This window comes from Saccopteryx leptura, chromosome 2 (genome assembly GCF_036850995.1).
Source record: "Saccopteryx leptura isolate mSacLep1 chromosome 2, mSacLep1_pri_phased_curated, whole genome shotgun sequence".
Taxonomy (NCBI): Eukaryota; Metazoa; Chordata; class Mammalia; order Chiroptera; family Emballonuridae; genus Saccopteryx; species Saccopteryx leptura.
In genome coordinates, this window is record NC_089504.1 from 248,748,422 (window position 1) to 248,766,327 (window position 17,906).

The 17,906-nt window shown below is 54.7% G+C and overlaps 1 protein-coding gene across 1 annotated transcript in view; it reads right to left on the reverse strand.

The window, feature by feature from the left end:
* The window catches only part of SCARB1 (scavenger receptor class B member 1), a 59,275-nt gene extending 42,292 nt beyond the window's left edge, over positions 1–16,983 (reverse strand). Inside the window, exon 1 of the mRNA XM_066371174.1 lies at positions 16,630–16,983. Coding sequence (XP_066227271.1) covers positions 16,630–16,755 — 126 coding nt within the window. The 5' untranslated portion in view covers positions 16,756–16,983. The remainder of the gene's footprint in view (positions 1–16,629) is intronic.
* Positions 16,984–17,906: the final 923 nt, after the last annotated feature.

Sequence of the window (17,906 nt, forward strand, 5' to 3'; positions counted from 1 at the left end):
CATTAGGGGATATTTCAAAATGAATATGAAGCTATAAAATATCCCCTAATGTTTGTGAGCAGAATAAAGATAATAATTACTGTAATAGATGGTATTCTTTAAATGCTTTTCATCAATACCTCCCTTGACCAGGTAAAAGAACAGGTGCTATCCCAGATGAGGAAAACGAGGCAGCAGGTGGTACAACGGGCTGGAGGCCTCAGATGTCTCCCAAAGGCCCGGATCTCCTTTGCAAACTCCTCCACGACCCGGGACCCCAGACAGCCTTCACGAACACACTCTAAATTCAGTCCCCCAGAAGAAGACGTGATTGACATCCACACCACCCCTGGCTGCCGGAGCGCCAGCAGCGTCCGCTCGCTTCCTCGCTTCCCACAGCAACCGTTCCGCCTGCACAGCAACCTCGGGGAGGCTGGCTTCTTGCCTCTGAAATCATCCCCATTTTACAGATGAGCAAACTGAGGCCTGGAGCCGCCACCACACTTGCTAACGGCTGGAAAGCCCCCCTAAAGAACCGGGCTCATTTAAGGGGGCTATCCCTGGCTGCCAGCTGCCAGACAGATCTTCCAAACTGTCATGAAGTCTAGATTTGGATGTAAATCTGCTCATTTAAATGCAGGCGACCAATTAGATTTTTTGTTTGTTTGTTTTAATAATGGCCGCATGGGCCACACAGAACACCTCTGCAGCCAGATCTGGGTCTGTGAGTGGCTGGGCCACAACCTTGGGACAAAAATGGGGCAAAACCCAGACTCTGCTTTTACCACCAGCTGTGTGACCTCTGGCAGGTGCCTCAAACTCTCTGAGCCTCCACGCCCCCACCTGGAACACAAGCATAACCGCACCTCGAAGGTGGGCTGTGAGGATCCTGTGCCACACACAGCCTGGTTCCTGCACACAGTAGGTGCTCAATCAATGGCAGCTTCCTTTCTGTAGGGGTTGAGTGGTAGCCCCTCCAAAGATACTGTCCACCTAGAACCTATAAATGTGACCTTATTTGGAAAAAGGGTCTTTGCAGATGTAATTAAGATTTTTTTTTTTTTAAGATGAGAGGAGGGGATAGTGATGCACCCTGACCAGGATCCATCTGGCAACCCTGTCTGGGGCTGATGGGGCTGATGCTCAAGTACCAAGCTATTTTTAGTGCCTGAAACTGAAGTGCTCCAACAGAGCTATCCTTAGTGCCTGGGGCCACGCTTAACCTAATCAAGCCACTGGCTGCAGGAGAGGAAGCGGGAGAGAGGGAGGGATGGAGAAGCAGAGGATCACTTCTCCTGTGTGCCCTGACTGGGAATCAAACCTGGGACATCCATACGCCAGGCCAATGCCCTATCCACTGAGTCACTGGCCAGGGTCTAATCAAGGATCTTAAAATGAGATGACTGTGGATTGCTCGGTGGGCCCTACGTCCAATGATAAGTGTCCTTATAAAAGAAAAGAAGGCACAGAGTAGATGACCATGTGGGAACAGAGGCAAAGATCAGAGTGATGGGGCCACCAGCCCAGGGAAACTGGGAGCCACCAGAGGCCAGAAGCAATGAGGCAGGAGCCTACCCTGCAACCTCTGGAGGGAGCACAGCCCCGCTGACACCTCGTCGGACCTCAGACCTCCTGGACGGAGAGCGAATACATTCTGTTGTTCCAAACCAGCCCGTCTGTGATCCTGTTATGACATCCCGCCCCAGGAGACTACTGCACTCCCTGTGAAAGACCCAGAAGACACACAGGTGTGACCAGCAGGAAGGTGTCTCTACAGTGGACCCCAGCCTGCGGTCTTCTTTCGGGGCCTCCCGGGGACTGACCGCCCCTGGCCCTCCTCCCAGCTCTGGTGGCAAGCGGTGCCGTGCAGACAGGCGCACAGGGAGGCCCCCCCAGCCCGCCTGTGCGAGGGTAACTTATGTGTTCAGAACGAGACCACCCAGATCCGGCCACTGTGCCAACCCAAGGCGGGGATAGGCACGAGAGACGCAGGCCGTGTGTCCGGGGAGGGAGAGGTCCTGGCCCCTGTGGACACAAGCACTGTTTCTCAGGAGGACACTGTTAACCATGCTACCTTTTGGGCAAGGCACCGCTGAGGGGCAAGAGAGTGGTGACTTTTCATGTTGTGCCTTTTTTTTTTTTGAGATTATACTCTTTTGTATACTTTCCTTTTTTTTTTCATTGTACTTTATTTTACTTTCCTTATCTTATTTTTGATGCCAACAGGGGCTTATTAGGAGGGAGCTGGCCCATGCTGAGCACATCTGGTCAGTCCAGCTGTCACAAGTGACGTGACCATCTGAGGCCACTCTGACCTTCTGTGTGTGAAAGCTGAGAACACTGGCCCCGTTTGCAGAAGAGGAAATTGGTTTTTAGAAGAAAATCAAGTTCCCAGGGAACTCAAGCACCAGGGTCTGGCTATGTGCATTCAGAGTCCTGTTGGTCTGAGGGTCTGCCACGCACGTGGCAGGGGGAGGAAACAGTGTCCCCAAAATTCACGTCCACCTGGAACCTCAGAATGTGACCTTATCTGAAAATAGTGTCTTTGTAGATGTAATTAGTTAAATATCTCAAGATGAGGTCATCCCGGATTTAGAAGGGGCCCTGAACCCAATGACAGATGTTGTCCTTATAAGAAGAAAAAGAGGACACAGAGAATCACAGAGGGGACAGCCGTGTGAAGACAGGGCCCTAGGACATTAATACCCATGTATAGTTACACAGCAAGGTGGCCACATCAATCGCTGGAGGGTCAGCCACATTCTTGCCCCATCCCAACAAGTGCTGATCTCTCACTGAGCCTTCTCAACAGAAAGGAAACTCACATCCTCTGTCCTCTCCTTGCCTCTGATCTTGGTCATGGGGGCCAGAGATTTCTCATTAGACCAAGCACAAGGCCTGGGGTCTCTCCTTGGATTGCTGTGACTCCCAACAAGACTCTCAAACTCTCTGAGCCTTGGAACCCTGCCGACTGCCAAAAGGAAAAAGGCTCAAACTCACAACTCAGAAATGCAAATCAACACCAAAACACACCAGACACACACCTATTGCAACCGCAGACATTCTAGAAGGCCAGATGGTACTGGGCTGGAGCAGACGTGGGAGGAAATGTCAACAGCCCTCCGGAAGGCATGTTTAATGAAACGCACCCCACCTCCGTGTCCTACGACCCAGCACTTCCATCCCCAGCATATCCCAAGGAAGCCCTGAGGACTGTCAGGTGGAAGGCTCCGAGAAGTTTGCTGTTTGTGGAGGCAGCGTGAATGGTACCAGGTACCCATCATGAAGGGAGTAAATAAAACATATGAACTTAGAAATCCAGGCAGCAGCAAGAAGCACCGAGCCAGGTACACACACAGGACGAGGGTCGACTTCAAAGAGCAAGGCCCGAGACAAGCAGGCCGCAGGGCAGGAGTCTGGCCCTGAGCGGAGGCAGCTCTCGCCCCAGGCCACCCAGCCGCTGGGGTGCTGCCCAGCCACACCCAGCTCACAGCGCACGCCACCTACCAGCCCGCGCGATCCTCACCTCACCCCTGTGGGAATGTGTTGGTTTGTCCCAGTTTATAGGACCCACAACAAAGCCCAGAGACTTGAGGAACTGACCCAACGTCCCAGAGCGAACAGGAGGCAGAGCAGGGATTCGACCCCATGCCCGCCTAGCTCCAGACTGGGCGCTCGCCCTCCGTCCTGCGTGCAGGCTCCCAGCAGTGCGTGCCCACCCAGGGGAAGAAGAAGAGGAAAGAGGAGACCATGGAAAGCCGGTGTTCAAACGGCCATGCGTGCACGTGTGGCCACAGCAGCACCGTCCACAATCACCGAAAGGCACAAACGGCCTGCATCCCTCAAGTGACAGACAGACAAACAGAACGTGGTCCGTCCCTACAATGGTTACAACACAGCCATGGAAAGGAACAAGGCACCTGCTACCATGTGGATGAACCTTGAGAACGTGACGCTGAGTGAGAGAAGCCAGACACAGAGGGCCACATGGTGTGTGACTGCGTGTATATAAAGTATCAGATCCACAGAGACAGTCACAGATGGCTGGGGGGGATGGGCAGTGACTGCTAAGGGAAGGGGGGTTTCACTTTGGAGCGGCAGAACTGTTCTGGAACTAGAGAGAGGTGTCGGCTGCACAACACTGTGAAGGGGCTAAGGGCCGCTGAACTGGCCGCTATAAGAAGCTTGACATTATGTCATGCGAACTTCACCTCTATAGGTTATGAACTAAAAAGCTGAGGACAGGACTGAAAACCGTGCAGCCATCTGGAGCACAGCCTGGCCCTTCCGGGTGAAGGTGAGGACGCACACGCCCAGACCAGCACTGCCATCCTACATGCGGCCCTAGAGGAACTCAGGGGCCCCGGGGCTGACTGACAGCGTTCATAACCCAGAACCTGGAGATGCTGACAGCCAGCATGACTAGGACGGATCAACTGTGACTGCCCCGTGGAATATTATACTGCCACGAAAGTGGGGTGCAAAATAATGGAAAGCCAGAAAAAGGAAACAAACAAACAACAACACGGGATATGTGTCTTACACGTCCAGGCTGGGTCGCTGTAACAACACCACAGACTGGGCGGCTCAGAAACAACAGACGTTTATTTCTCACAGTCAGGAGGCTGGAAGTCTGGGATCAGGATGAGGTGGTCCGGTGAGGGGCCTCTGCCTGGTCTCAGGCTTCTCGACATCTTCTCCCACTGCAGAACAGGCAAGGGAGCTCTGTGGGGTCCCTTTCATTAGGACATGTCCCATCCGTAACCCTTGTCTCCCCCCGTGTGACCGCATCGCCTCCCAAAGGCCCTGCCTCCTAATAACCATCCCCTTGGAGATTTGGTTTTTCAGCATATGAATTTGGGGGGCACACATTCAGACCACAGCTGTGACATTCCATTCAAGTCAAGTTCAGAATCAGATGAAACTAACTCAGCGTGTGGGAGTGCAGATGCGGGGGGGTGGGCGGGGGGGGGGTTAACACCACAAAAACCAGAGCCAGCTGGGACCCACATCTCTTCCTCTGCAGGGGCTTCCAGGGGGCGGGTGAGGTTCCCCCCTTTTGCCGGGGCGCGACCACATGGGTGTCTGTTTTAGTTATCAATTGACTCGCACGTGTCTTGGGTACAGCCCTGGACGTGCTTTCAAGGAAATGTTCAATGATGGTAAGTATGTCACAATAAAAAGAAATTAAAGACTCTGAGTGGCTCCTGCGCGGTGGGGGCTACAGCAAGTGGAATGGGGGGAGGGGGGAACTTGGGCACAGACGGGTCGGAGAGGCCCCTTCAAGGTGCCCAGGGGTTCAGGCTGCAGCTGGTGAGCTGAGGAAAGCCAGCATGACCTCCACTACCCCCTCCCACACACACACACATACATGGAGGGGCCAGAGTGATCGGGCACAAGAATTCCTGCAAAGCTCAGAGGAACTGGTAGGGGGAGGCGAGAAGCCTCCATGTGCCACTCACCAGACGGACCCTGGCACCCCGGGCCCCGGCACCCTTCCAGCCCAGAGGATGAGGCGGGCATTGACCCGGCCTGCACCCTGTCCCGCTTCTTCGGCGCTGGGTTAATCCCCAGACAAGAGGACTGAGTGGGTGCATCCAAGGGCTTCGACGAATGGCTGGCCGGGGACAGGGGTGGGGGTGGGGACAGGGGGAGGCTGCCAGGCTGGGGGGGGGGGAGTCCAGATGCCCACCCCAACTCAGCCAGGGCAGCTCTCTCCCATGTGACTCGCACAAGGAGACTTTTGTGTAGGAATGTCATTAGAAAACATGCACTCATGAGGGAGGGGAGGAAGGAAGACAAAGCACTGCTAGAACAGGTGCTGTTGGGACAGGAAGGGAAGGTGGACATAAACCCAGTGTGAGATCAAAGCAGGGATTGCCACGGACCTCCCTGAGCATGACCATGATCTGTGTCAGGATGTCTGCAAGCAAGGGACAGAGACAGAGAGAGACAGAGAGAGACAGTGACAGACATCGGCACAGAGAAAGAGAGATGGAGAAAGCTATAAACACAGAGATGGACAGACAGATGGACACAGCAAGCACCAACGGCAAACAGGGAATGACCCATGAACCTGGGGAGAGGGCAGCCCTGCTCTTACGATTTTCCCACAATGCCGTTTTCAGACTCAAAGCTCGAGGTTTGGGATGAGGGCACGCGGCTGCTTTGGGAGAGTTGTATGGGTTTGTAGCTCCCTCGTGGGAATGGCTGTGGGACAGTCACAGTCAGCCAGCTGGCCAGTCAGGGCACCCAGGTGACTGGAGGAGACGAACTGAGACAAGCAAGGGGCAGGAAGTGGGCAGGTAGGGTCCCACGTCAGGCCAGCCTCCCATATGTAGTGTTTGTATGTCCACAATAACAGACGGTGCGACAGACACGGACGTGACACCTGCCAAGAGGTCCTTCTGGGTGCTCCGACGTGCCAACTCCTCCACCTTCATAAGAGCCCTACACAGCAGGTCCCTTTTATGAATCCCCCTGTCAGAGGGGAAACGGGGCACAAAGAGGTTAAGTCACTTGCCGAGGACACACAGCAGCTGGGAAGCGGCAGAACCAGGATTTGAACCCGGGCTAGTTCTCAGGTCTACCTAAGCTCCTGGATGCCAAAAACCCTGGCCCCAGGGCCGGAGAGAAGCCTGGGGACCTGAGGACTCACTCACACCCAACCTCGATGGTGACAAGACAGAGCCGCCTCCTCACACTGTCTTCCTGCTCCCCACGTCCCACTCTGCCCCCACGCCTCTCGCCCAGGAGGAGTGTTTGTGCATGCACCTGGGGCACTCTCTCAGCTGCTCTCACAGAGGGAGCTGCCCAGGTGGGCCCCTCTCTGCCACTCCCTGCCACACGTCCTACGTAAAGAAGGGTGTGCCCTGGGATTTGGGGCAAGGGCCAGCAGGCAAGCAGACAGGCCCGCAGCCACTCGATCAGGACTGTTGCTGATAGGTGTGCTGGGTCACAATGCAGAATATACCTGCTGCTGGCTGACTCCAGAGCAACTCCTCCACATGTATACCTGAGCGGTTCTGCTCAAGGCCAGAGTCTCAGGTTCATCCCTGCCCCCACCCCGGACACACCCCTCGGTGGCAGACAAAGCCTGAACTTTGGCACACCCCAGCCCTCACACCTCTCCCTAGTTTCTAGAAAACACCCCCCCTTCCCAGTCCTGCCAGTGGGCTGTGGGTGGTCTGGGTGACAAGCGCTGGTTAATGACCTGCTCCTGCAATGACTCGGCCTCTTCCAAGTCCTGCTCTGCAGGCCCATCTAGCCTCCACCTCGTATCCCTCCCACCTCACATCCCCCTCCCCCTGCTTAACAGTATGCTCTGCGTCACCCAATGTTAATTAATTTGCTCCGTGGTCTGCTCCCTCTGGGCTTCGGTTTCCCCCAAGGGAAAAATAAAAGAGGGCACTGAGTTAAACCCAAGTTCTAAATAGAACCCATCTGAGAGTTTGCGAAACCTTCCCTGATAAAAGCAATTAGCTACCGCCTCCTCAAGAGGTCTTGGATAGAGCCAAACAAAATAATCTCTAATACTGCAGAGCAAGAGTCATTGAGGAGATGTGAGAACATAAAGTGGGGAAACAATTTTGGAGCAAAGGGTCCATCAACCCTTCTTGTGGCTTGTCACCCTTTCCTACTTCTGTTAACATAAAGCAGGAACCAAGCATAAGAGCCAGGGAAGAAGCACTCCAGGGAGAAAGACAAGCTTGTGCAAAGGCCCTGAAGTAGTAAAGAACATGGTGTGTTGGAGGAACAGGCCTGTTAGGTACCTATAGGCCGTGGGGCCAGATGGGTTTTATATCACATGCAAGGTTTTAACTGGGGTCGTGAAAAGTTCCAATCTGCATTTTTAAATTTTTTTTCCATTGATTTGAGAGAGAGAGAGAGAGAGAGAGAGAAAGGGAGATAGAAGAAGGGGGAAAGGGAGAGAGAGAGAGAACGAGAGAAGCATCAACTCATTGTTCCACTTGGCCGTTCCATTCTTTAGTTGTGCACTCATTGATTGCTTCTCATGCATGCCCTGACCAGAGATCAAACCCGTGACATTAGCGTGCAGGGTGAACACTCTATTCACTGAGCGAACCCCCTGGCCAGGGCCCAAGCCACACTTTTAAAAAAGCATGCTCGCTACAGCAGGGAGAACTGACTGCCGGGTGGTCAGCTGGTGAGAAGCAGGGCCCCCGGGTCTGGAGCAGGGCCCCGTGCAGGGGGGAGAAAGAAGCCAGGCCCCACGTCCCAGCACCGGACCACAATCTGCCACTCGTCACGAACCAGCCTTGTCTTCTAAACGCCCATCAATCAATATTTGAGAGCCGACGATTACGTGCTAGGCATCTTTCCAGGAGCTTGGGACACAGCAACAAACAAAACCGAGGTCCCTGTCCTCACAGGCCCCCCGTCCTCACAGGGAGAAATAGACGATAAACAATCAACGCGATGCACAGGTCAAGTACGCGTTATCTCCACTGGCAACAAGGCCACAGGAAAAAAAACACATACAAAAAGACAGCAAGGTGGGTTCAGAGCACAGGGGATACGGGGAGGGAACTGGCAACATTATAAAAGGGAGGTTGGGGTGGGAGCTTCGGAGAGCAAGTGAGATGTGAAGAGAGGCCTCACGGTGGTGGGACAGGACACAGACCGGGAAGAGTGGTGGGCAGAGGGGACAGCTGAGCAAGGGCTGGACAGTGTGCAAAGGGCAGGGCAAGGCCAACAGGGGACAGGGCGGACCCCTTTGTTTCTGTGCCGGGACAACCTGACCGGGGAGACAGGTGGCCGCAGGGAGACTGCAGGAACCCCTGGTGAGAGCTGTGGATGCCGCAGATCAAGGTGGTGGCCACAGCAGTGTGGCCAGAAGTGGCTGGACTCCGGACATGAGTTGAAGGTGAAGCTTCAAATCCTCCTGATGGTTCAACACGAGAAGCAGAGCAGAGAGAGTCAAGGCTGAGCCCCAGACGTTCGGCCCGGGGAAGCTGGAGAACGGAGCTCCAGCTGAGATGGGGCGCAGGCAGGACACCGGCCGGCCAGCCAGCCAGCCAGCCAGCGGGAGGGACGGGGCCACGAGGCAGCGAGGAGGAGTCGGGCCTTGCCCAGGGCGAGCTGCCTTTGAACACCCAGTTGAGATATGGAGTTGGCCGTTGGAATTCAGGGGAAAGGTGTGGGGCCCGGGATGCCGCTTTGGGAGTAGCTGGGGCAAAGATGGCGTGTAAGAGTGCTCCCGGGCTGAGCTCACCGGGGACGGCGTGACCACACAGAGGGCATCGGGGCCCTGAGACATCCCCGTGCCCAGAGGTCAGGGAGACAGACAAAGGAGACCCCGAGCAGCCGGCCAGAGGGGCAGGAGGAACAGGTCAAGTGTCTCAAGAGTCCTCTAAAAGCGTCAGAAAAGGTGGAAGGAACCTCGCTCAGAATGCCAGGAAGCGCACAAGGGTCAGGCCACTCCTGTTCCTTCCCCTCCCAGGAGGAGCTAATGGTGAACAGGAAGAAACAGTGGGGTGAGGAAGGAGGGGCAAGAACATGAAGACAGTGTGCCCAGTCCACGGGGGTCCTGGGCCTCTGGGTCCAGGGAGGCTCTGGGCACAATGACAGCCGCAAACCAGGACCAAATCACTCCAACAGCCAACTATCTACATCACCAGCTCCCATGCTCTCTGAGGCCCCAAAGCCAGAAATGAACTTTTTTGTGCCGTTTTGTTTCTCTTTGTATTTCGGCTCCGCCGGCCACTCCCAGGGCCAGTGAAGGCCAAGGTTACCCTTGAAGGAGAAGGAGGGACATGAGCTACATAAAGGGTCTTGTCCTTTTGTTGTGTCTCGTTGTGCTTTTTGGCTGAGCTGTCTAGTTGGATTCTCTGCACAGTAAATGTGTTTCTGGGCTGAAGCTGCTAGATCCTCACGGCGAGGACGGCCAGGGGCAGCACGCCTGACCCAAACCTTCTAATTCTAAGGCTGGGAGAGTCCGTCAGCCCCAGCTTTGGGGCAGAAGCCAGCCTTGGGGGGGGGCGGCTTATGATTCCCAGGGGTCCCTCTTCCACTGACCGAGGAGATGGGAACAGCCTTCTGGGCACTAATGACCAGCAATGGGCCCCATAGGTGTAGACAGAGCGGACACGCCTGCGCTGTAACATGTCCTAGAAAACTCACAGAGTGAGCCCTCCGCAGCAGCCCCCCGCTGCCCGGCCTGCTCCAAGTTAAAGGTCAGAGCGAGAGAGTTCCAGGTAGCTGGGCTTAGCCGACGAGTTCTAGATAATCAAGGGATCACCCAACAGGAGCCCAGAGAGTGTTAGTCATCCCAGGAAGCACAAGGCAACTTTTCCTGGAATGAGACGCACCAGCCCTGGGAAGGTCCAAGTGGGGTACACCACCACGGGTGTGCACACACAGCCCAACACATGGAAATGTGTCAACACACGTGTCCATGTGTGCCCCCATATGTGATCACACATGCCAGCATGCAGCCCTGTTAACATGTGTGTGTATGTGTCCACAATGTGACCATACATACCAACATGGTCCATATTAACATGTGTATACACATGTGCAACCATACAGCCACATGCAAGGCACACATTGCCACATGGGGTACACATGAGCCCATGCCTGCAAACACACATGGGCTCGTGTATGCCATGTTGCCACATATGGGCACATATCAACATGTGTATATGCATGTCCACATACACAATACAGAGACACGTGTTGTGTACCTGTTGACACATGTCAACACATGTGTACATGCTTCAGCATGTGGTCACACATAGGCATATACCTATGCACATACTCACATAGATTCACAGTTCACCCAGTCATGCATGTACAACTGGCACACGTGTGTGCACAGTCTGCATGCGGGTACACACATAAACACATACGTGTGCATGCACATGCCCTTGTGAAGCCAGAGAGAAGCAAATCTGCCAGGAGCAGAGCAGGAAACAAAAATAAACCTGACGGAGGGACACTAAAAATAAGCAGTGTTTTCAGCTGTCGCCATGGAGCAAATTGATGTGGCCCTCGCATGGCCTGCAGGGACAGGTAGGAAAGAGGGAGAAAACAGCAGAGTTGGAGCCAACGGAACTGGACCGCCCCCAGAAGGGAGCACGCCCATCCACGGCCGGTCTGCTCTCTGCCTCCGCTGGAAGCGGCCAGATGCAGGGCCTGCAGGGCACAGCTTGTGAGCGTCCAGGCTGCAGCGCAGTCAGTCTGGCTCCGAGAGGCCCTCCAAGATTTGACCTTGAGGCTTTCTGGAGCCCAGATGCACAGAAGTGGCTGGTCAGGCCCTGCAGGGTGAACAAGAGCCCGGCGCCGCCTGGCTGCAACCACAGGCTCAGAAAAGGCGGCCCACCCCAGCTTCGCTGGGCATCTGCAGGTCTAGAACACATCCTGGCAGGGAGCTGTCGGGAGGCGCTCGGTACCAGAACTTTTGGAGGAGGCGATCCTAAAGAGAAAAGCCTGGCGTGAACCCCGCTCCCCACTGGCCCTGCAGGGAAAGGAAAAGGGGAGGTGGGCCTGGGCAGTGAATACAGGGCGCCCTGCCCTGCCACAAACATCAAGTCAAGCTGCGTGGAATGACAGAGGAGGGAGGACAGGGTCTCCCCAGGCCCCCCAATGGACATGCTTGTTCTGCCACTTCCTCTGTGTGACCTGGGACAAGCGACTTCACAAGTTCCCATTTCCCTTTCCCTCAATACAACAGAGGCAACAGTAGCTGTTCACGCACTAAACAAAATAAATTAACACATGCAAGACACTTAAAACAGTGCCTGGCATGATGAGTGCCCATCACCGTTATCTATCATTAACCCTCACCTTTTAACTGACGGGCAGAGATTTGCCAAAGGGCGCAAAGCAACAGAGGCTGGAAGAGGTGGTGGGTAAAACACCCGAGGCTGGTTCTGACCAAAACACCAAGTTAAAGACAGCAGGGGGGACTCAGCTTCCCTCCTAGACAGGGGAGAAGGCGACAGGGCTCATTGCCACACACACTGGCCTGGTGAAAGAGTCCCCTCCCCTGTGGCCCAGCTGCAGTGTGTGTGTGTAGGGGGGCTTGTCTGGTGGACCAGAGACACACCGTAACTCAAATATGTACCCCCAGGGACCTGGACTGTGCCTTCATTGTCTACTCAAATACAAGGGGCCGCACATGGCAGGCTCAGTTCTGCGTGGTGGCTACAAAAGTCCCACCCTCCCTGGGTCTGCCTCCAGGATATTTTCTCTCTCACAGACAGACAGACAGACACACACACACACACACACACACACCACAGAAAGGTCACCTGAAGAAAATGACTGTCCTTTCTTTTTTTAAGTAAGAGGAGGGGAGATCGAGAGACAAACTCCCACATGCACCCCGACCAGGATCCACCTGGCAATCCCCATCTGGGGCCATGCTCGAGTACCAAGCTATTTTTAGCACCTGAAGCCGCCACTGGGACCAGCTGAGCTATCCTCAGTGCCTGGGGCTGACGCTTGAACTAATCGAGCCACTGGCTGTGAGAGGAGAAAAGGGAGAAAAGGAGGAGAGGGAAGTGTGGAGAAGCAGATGGTTGCTTCTCCTGTGTGCCCTGACCGAGGATCAAAAACAGGACATCCACACGCCCGGCAGATGCTCTATCCACTGAGCCAACCACCCAGGGTCACAAATGACTATTTTAAGCTTCTGCTTCCCAACTGTTGATAATGACCAGTCAGACATATGTCACAGAATTCTCCCAGAACTAAAGGAGATGATAGTCACAGAGAGTCTCAGAACACTGCCCGGCACACATGGTACATGAATATGTTCCTTGGGCCCTTGGGTCTGAACACGTCTCATCAGTTCTGCCCACGGGAGGAAAGGAGAGGAAATGATTTTCACCTCTTCCCAAACCTTCTCCTAGAGACCTCAGGACAGGGCTCCACTGCGTCTCTCTTGTGTTTGGATCTAATCCATTTGGCCATTCTTTGGGGAGAGCTATGGATTCACTACTGATTTCTAATTAAATGCAGAATACACAAAAACATTCCTTTTGTTTAAAAAATAAATAAAGTAGGAGTGGCCTGGCCGGATAGCTCAGTTGGTTAGAACATGTCCAGAAGTTGCCAGTTCAATCACTAATCAGGGCATATACAGTAACAGATCGTTGTTCTTGTCTATTTCTCTGCCTAAAATCAATTTTAAAAAATGTGTGTGTGTGTGTGTGTTTTTTTAAAGTAGGGCCATTACAGATACAGTATAAGTTGACTTGGGCCACATTCCCATCTCCCTCCCTGCCTTGAGAGCAACCACTTTTGTCAGTCTGGTGCATGCCCTTCCATACCTTTTTCTGAGCTGTTACATGCATTGATAGTAATCCATTGAAAATACAGAATGTTGTTTTGTGGAGTTACTTAAAAAATAAATAAACAGCACCAGAGCTTTTCTCAATTAGACATGTGTTTTCTGTGGACCTACCCGTGGCTAAACTGCTTATCTATCTGGTTCCTTCTTTCTGCCTTTTGCTGAGAAGTCCACCAAATGGAGAGCTCCCATTTTATTTCCCAGGACCCAGATCTGGGGATTAGAGCTCCTGCCCAACACTGGCCACAGCTTTGTCAACCTGGCGGGTGGCTGGCCTCTGCTCTGCCTCAGTTTCCTCATCTGCAGGAAGGATGAACACCACCACACCTCTGCCTCTCTCACAAGGCTCCAATGGGATTCAAATGAGTGAGACAGCGCATCCAAGACATTGCCACACACACGAAGCCGCCTCCCTCTGTACCTTACTAGTCTCGCCGGGAGGCATGCTAGACCCGATCCCTGTCTAAAAGGTGAAGTAACCCGCCTGAGGGTCCCCCCCACACCACCCCAGCAGTCTGGAACAAGGCCCAGCTGGGTCTGCAACCCCAGACTCTGGGAACTGACTGCGGCTGCCAAACCGCACACCCCTACTCAATCCCACCCGCAGCCAGGGAAACGGAACGCAAGCCCACCACACGGTGATAATACTGCGTGATCTCCGCGACCTGGGGGAAGTGGCTGCTTTCACACTGTTGGTGGAAGTGTAAACCCAGACAGTGTGTCTATTTGTGACAAAGAACAGTATCAGCCAGTAGAGAAATGGGTCAAGAATTCAGTGTCCATTCAAAGGAATGGCAGGAATCAGTGAGGGGAAAAACCAAACAAACAAAAACCTGGGATAGATGTGTATGTTCTGACATGGAAAAAAGCTTCAAGCTATTATCAGTGACTTAAAAGGCATGCTGTGGGAAATCTGTACATGGTATACAGTTCAGCTTACGTGAAAAAAATATAGATATACTGCTCACAAACATTAGAGGATATTGCGAAATGAATATGAAGCGATCAGATATCCCCTAGTTCTTGTGAGCCATATACATTAAGGTGTCTGAGTCAAGGCCGGTGATGTAGATGATGGCGGAGGTCTAGAAAGGGAATGACAAGGACGGGCCTTCTGAAGAGGGGAAACAAAACAAGGGAACCTTTTTGTTTTCTCCATATGAATTTAAAAAACAAGTCAAGTAGCCAGAAACATAAAAACATAGAAATCAAAGTACAAGCCTCCCATTCAAGTTGCACATGGACATGCATAGCCAAAGAAAACACCCATGGGCCACCCCTCCCTCTCCTAGCGTCCCACTGGCTGGGTCCCCTGAACACTGGCATCCTTCTTCCTGGGGAAGGCACTTGGCTGGGTCTCAGGGGGGCTGTCCAAGAAGTGGCTGAAAGGGGCAGGGCTTGCCTTCCTGCCTTCACACCACTAAGCCCCAAACCAATCGCCTTTGAGATAGTCACGCAGGGTAAGTGGGTGGCTCTCTCTCAACTCTAAGCCCAGAAATCCTAGCCGCAGGACAGGGACAGCTGAGCACGATGATGCTGTCCCTTTGGAAGCCCAGAGAGGGGAGGAATATTAGGTGGTGCGTGTACAGTATACACACATACACATAAGTGTGTGTGTGCGTGTGCGCGCACGCATACACACACACACACACACACACACACACACAGAACTGACGTCTTTCACCTGATCTACAGCCATGGGAAGAAAACCCTCTGAAAGAAGCCCAAGAATGACTGGGCAGACAAACTTTCTCATAGGCTTTATATAAGTCCCACCCACCCACCCCACACTCCCCCAAGCAAGATGCTCAACATGCTTCCACCACCTGAGTGACAATTCTCTCCAGGGTGCACACGGCACAGAAACTGCACAGAAACTGCAGAATCGGCGGGAGTCTACAGAAGGCTTTCACTGAGATAAAAGTTCTCACAGTTAACTTTGAAAAGCGTGAAAGACGTACACCCTTTGGCCGCTGTGGGGGAGAAAAAAGTAACCCTTATGTTCTGAGGTTTCCCCATACACGTTTTACCCCGCCACCCCCAAAGGACAAAAAAAAATACAAAGAGGAACTCCGTTTCCAGTGTCATCAGACGGGATCTCAGTGCAATCAGATTGCAGGACTTAACGGGACAAGATTTGAAACCCCACCCCCCAAAAAAACAAGACAACGTATAGCCAAGATGACTCAGACAACAGTTCCCCAGAGACCTTGAGAAAAGCCTAACTTTGCCCCATCTTCAGAGCTGGCTGCGTCCCAAGAAGCGTCAGCCAGGTCTAAGCAGAGGGAGCCTTCACTCACTCATTCATTCATTCATTTCCCAAGCCTCCTGGGGCACAATGGGGGGGGGGGGACAGAATGTGGACAAGCCCCCATTCTTAAGAAACTCCCGGTAAAGAAGCAGGCAGAGGGGAAAAAAAAGAGAACTCCACTAACGGGAAAGTGACAATATCCACCTCTCTGGCAGCTCCATGTCTGGCTGGATCTGGGGCAAAGGTGAGCCTCTGTTTCCCCTCCCATACTGATGCTGGCTCTGGCTTCAAAGCTTGGACCGCTTATAGCTCCCCAGGCCCTCGCTCCAGAACTCCAGACTCATTCAAACAGGTTTCTGCCCAGACACCCCGGGCAGAAGCAGACGGGCTGAAGGGCCGCCTGGCGGCCTTCATTTGCCTCCTCGGTTAAAAGGGCAGTGCTGTGTAAGTACGGTTCGGATCAGAGGAAAGCCGTCGGGGCTGTGGGCCCTCCAAGGAACCTGCTTTTTTACCCAGCCTCGCCGCTGCGTGGATATGGGGAGAAAAGCTGCTTACCTTTCTTGATCTGTGTCAGGAAGGCAGTGTAGGGGGAGGGCCGTGCAAGGGAGGGCAGAGCAGCGCACTTCTGAAAAGGGGTTTCGATGGGGAGACCCAGCGGCAGAGACTGCTCTAATGAGCACCTACTAGGCCTGGGGACCCATGGGAGTCTCTCGGAAGCACATGAATGTCGGGTTCTCGTCCTCGTGGGCTAGTGGGACCAGGCGAAGTGCAGCCCTCGTGTTAGCAGACACTGCCGTGAGCGTGTGAGCGCGCGCCTGGAGCCCTGAGGCAGCCCGCCACAACGCAATCACACTCCAGGACCAGACCGGCAGGTAGACCCCTTATGGTGAGCTCAGGCTCCAAGGGGGTCTGTCATTCGGCCTCCCCCAACGCTAGCCTCCCGCGAAGCCCCCTGAGAAATCCCTTTGGCTCCCAAAGTCAGCCTAGTTGGGGAGGGTACCCGGGAGGTGGGCAGCGGCCCCTCCTGAAGCGCTCCTCCGGGCCCAAGCCCTTCAGCCCCCAGCCGGCGCCCCTCACCCACCTTGTGGACTTGCTGTTTGATGATGGAGGGCACCGCTACGATCATCACGCCTCCCAACACAATGCACAGTAGCCCGGTGAAGCCCAGCAACGCTGCCGTCCAGCGCGCTTTGGCGCGGCTGCCCATGTCTGCGCGCCCGGGTGCCCACGCGGCGCTCCCCGGGCTACGCGCCGAAATGGAACAGGGTCGGGAGCGGAGACGACAGAGGCGGCGACTCCGGGGACGCGGGCCGCAGGGGCACGGAGGGCGTCGGACGGCGGCGCACGGAGGAGCGGCCCGGCAGGTGGCCAGCGGTTTTATGCGCCATCGCGGGCGCCTCCGGACCGCCCCCTGGACACACAGGGCACCGGGAATCTGGCAGGCGCCTGCAGGCGGAGAGAGGGGCGGGGACTGGGGGGCGGCGGGCGTGTCCGGGGGCGGGGCGCGGATCGGACGGTCCGAGGGGGCGGGGTCGCCACGCCCCCACTTTCGTTTCCGCCCGGCGTCCCGCGTGCTATGGTGTTAGTTAGCCAGGCTGCCCTCCCCCCTCCGTTTCCTTCTCTCCCCTCTCACTTCCACCTGCTCCCCGTTCACCCCTTCCCTGCCCACCTTCTCCCCCGCCATCTTCTCTCCCTGCTCTCTCCTGTCTCCCCTCCTCCCCCCTCCCCTCCTCCTTCCCCTTCTGGCCCCTGGCCCTCCTCCCCTCCCACTTCCCCTGTCGTGACCGTCATCATTGTTCACTTTTAGTAGGAGTTTCCCAACTCAAGCCTGAGCACCAGGGCCCCGGGCCTGTGCGACCTCATCTCCCCCCCACCCCACCCCCCACACACGCAGGCGCGGTCTCTTCCAGCCTCACTCTAACTCACAAGCCTAGGACTGCTGCCTCGGGGTCTTGTACACCCCAGGACTTGGAATTCTGTTCCCCTAGATATCTGCCCGGCTCCTTCCTCCTTGGCTGCTGGGCCACCTTATCAGGCCTTCCCCAGCCAGCCCGAGTAACATGGAAAAGCGCCAGCTGTCCCAGCTCACCCCTCACCCCTTATCAGCGAGCAGCACCTGGCCGGGGTACACTTTTCATTTCTTCTTCACATTGAGACCATGGTCCCCAACAAGAATGCTGCGGGCAGAAGCTGGCCCCTGCCCTGTCCCCCGGCAGCTAGAACCCTGCCAGGAAGGGCACGCTTGCCCACCATGAACAAACCAACAAGTAGCCCTCTAGGTGCTGGGCCCTGAGTTAAGGGCCTTGCATACAATGGCTCCATATTACAGACAAGGGAACAGACACACGGGGAGGTCAA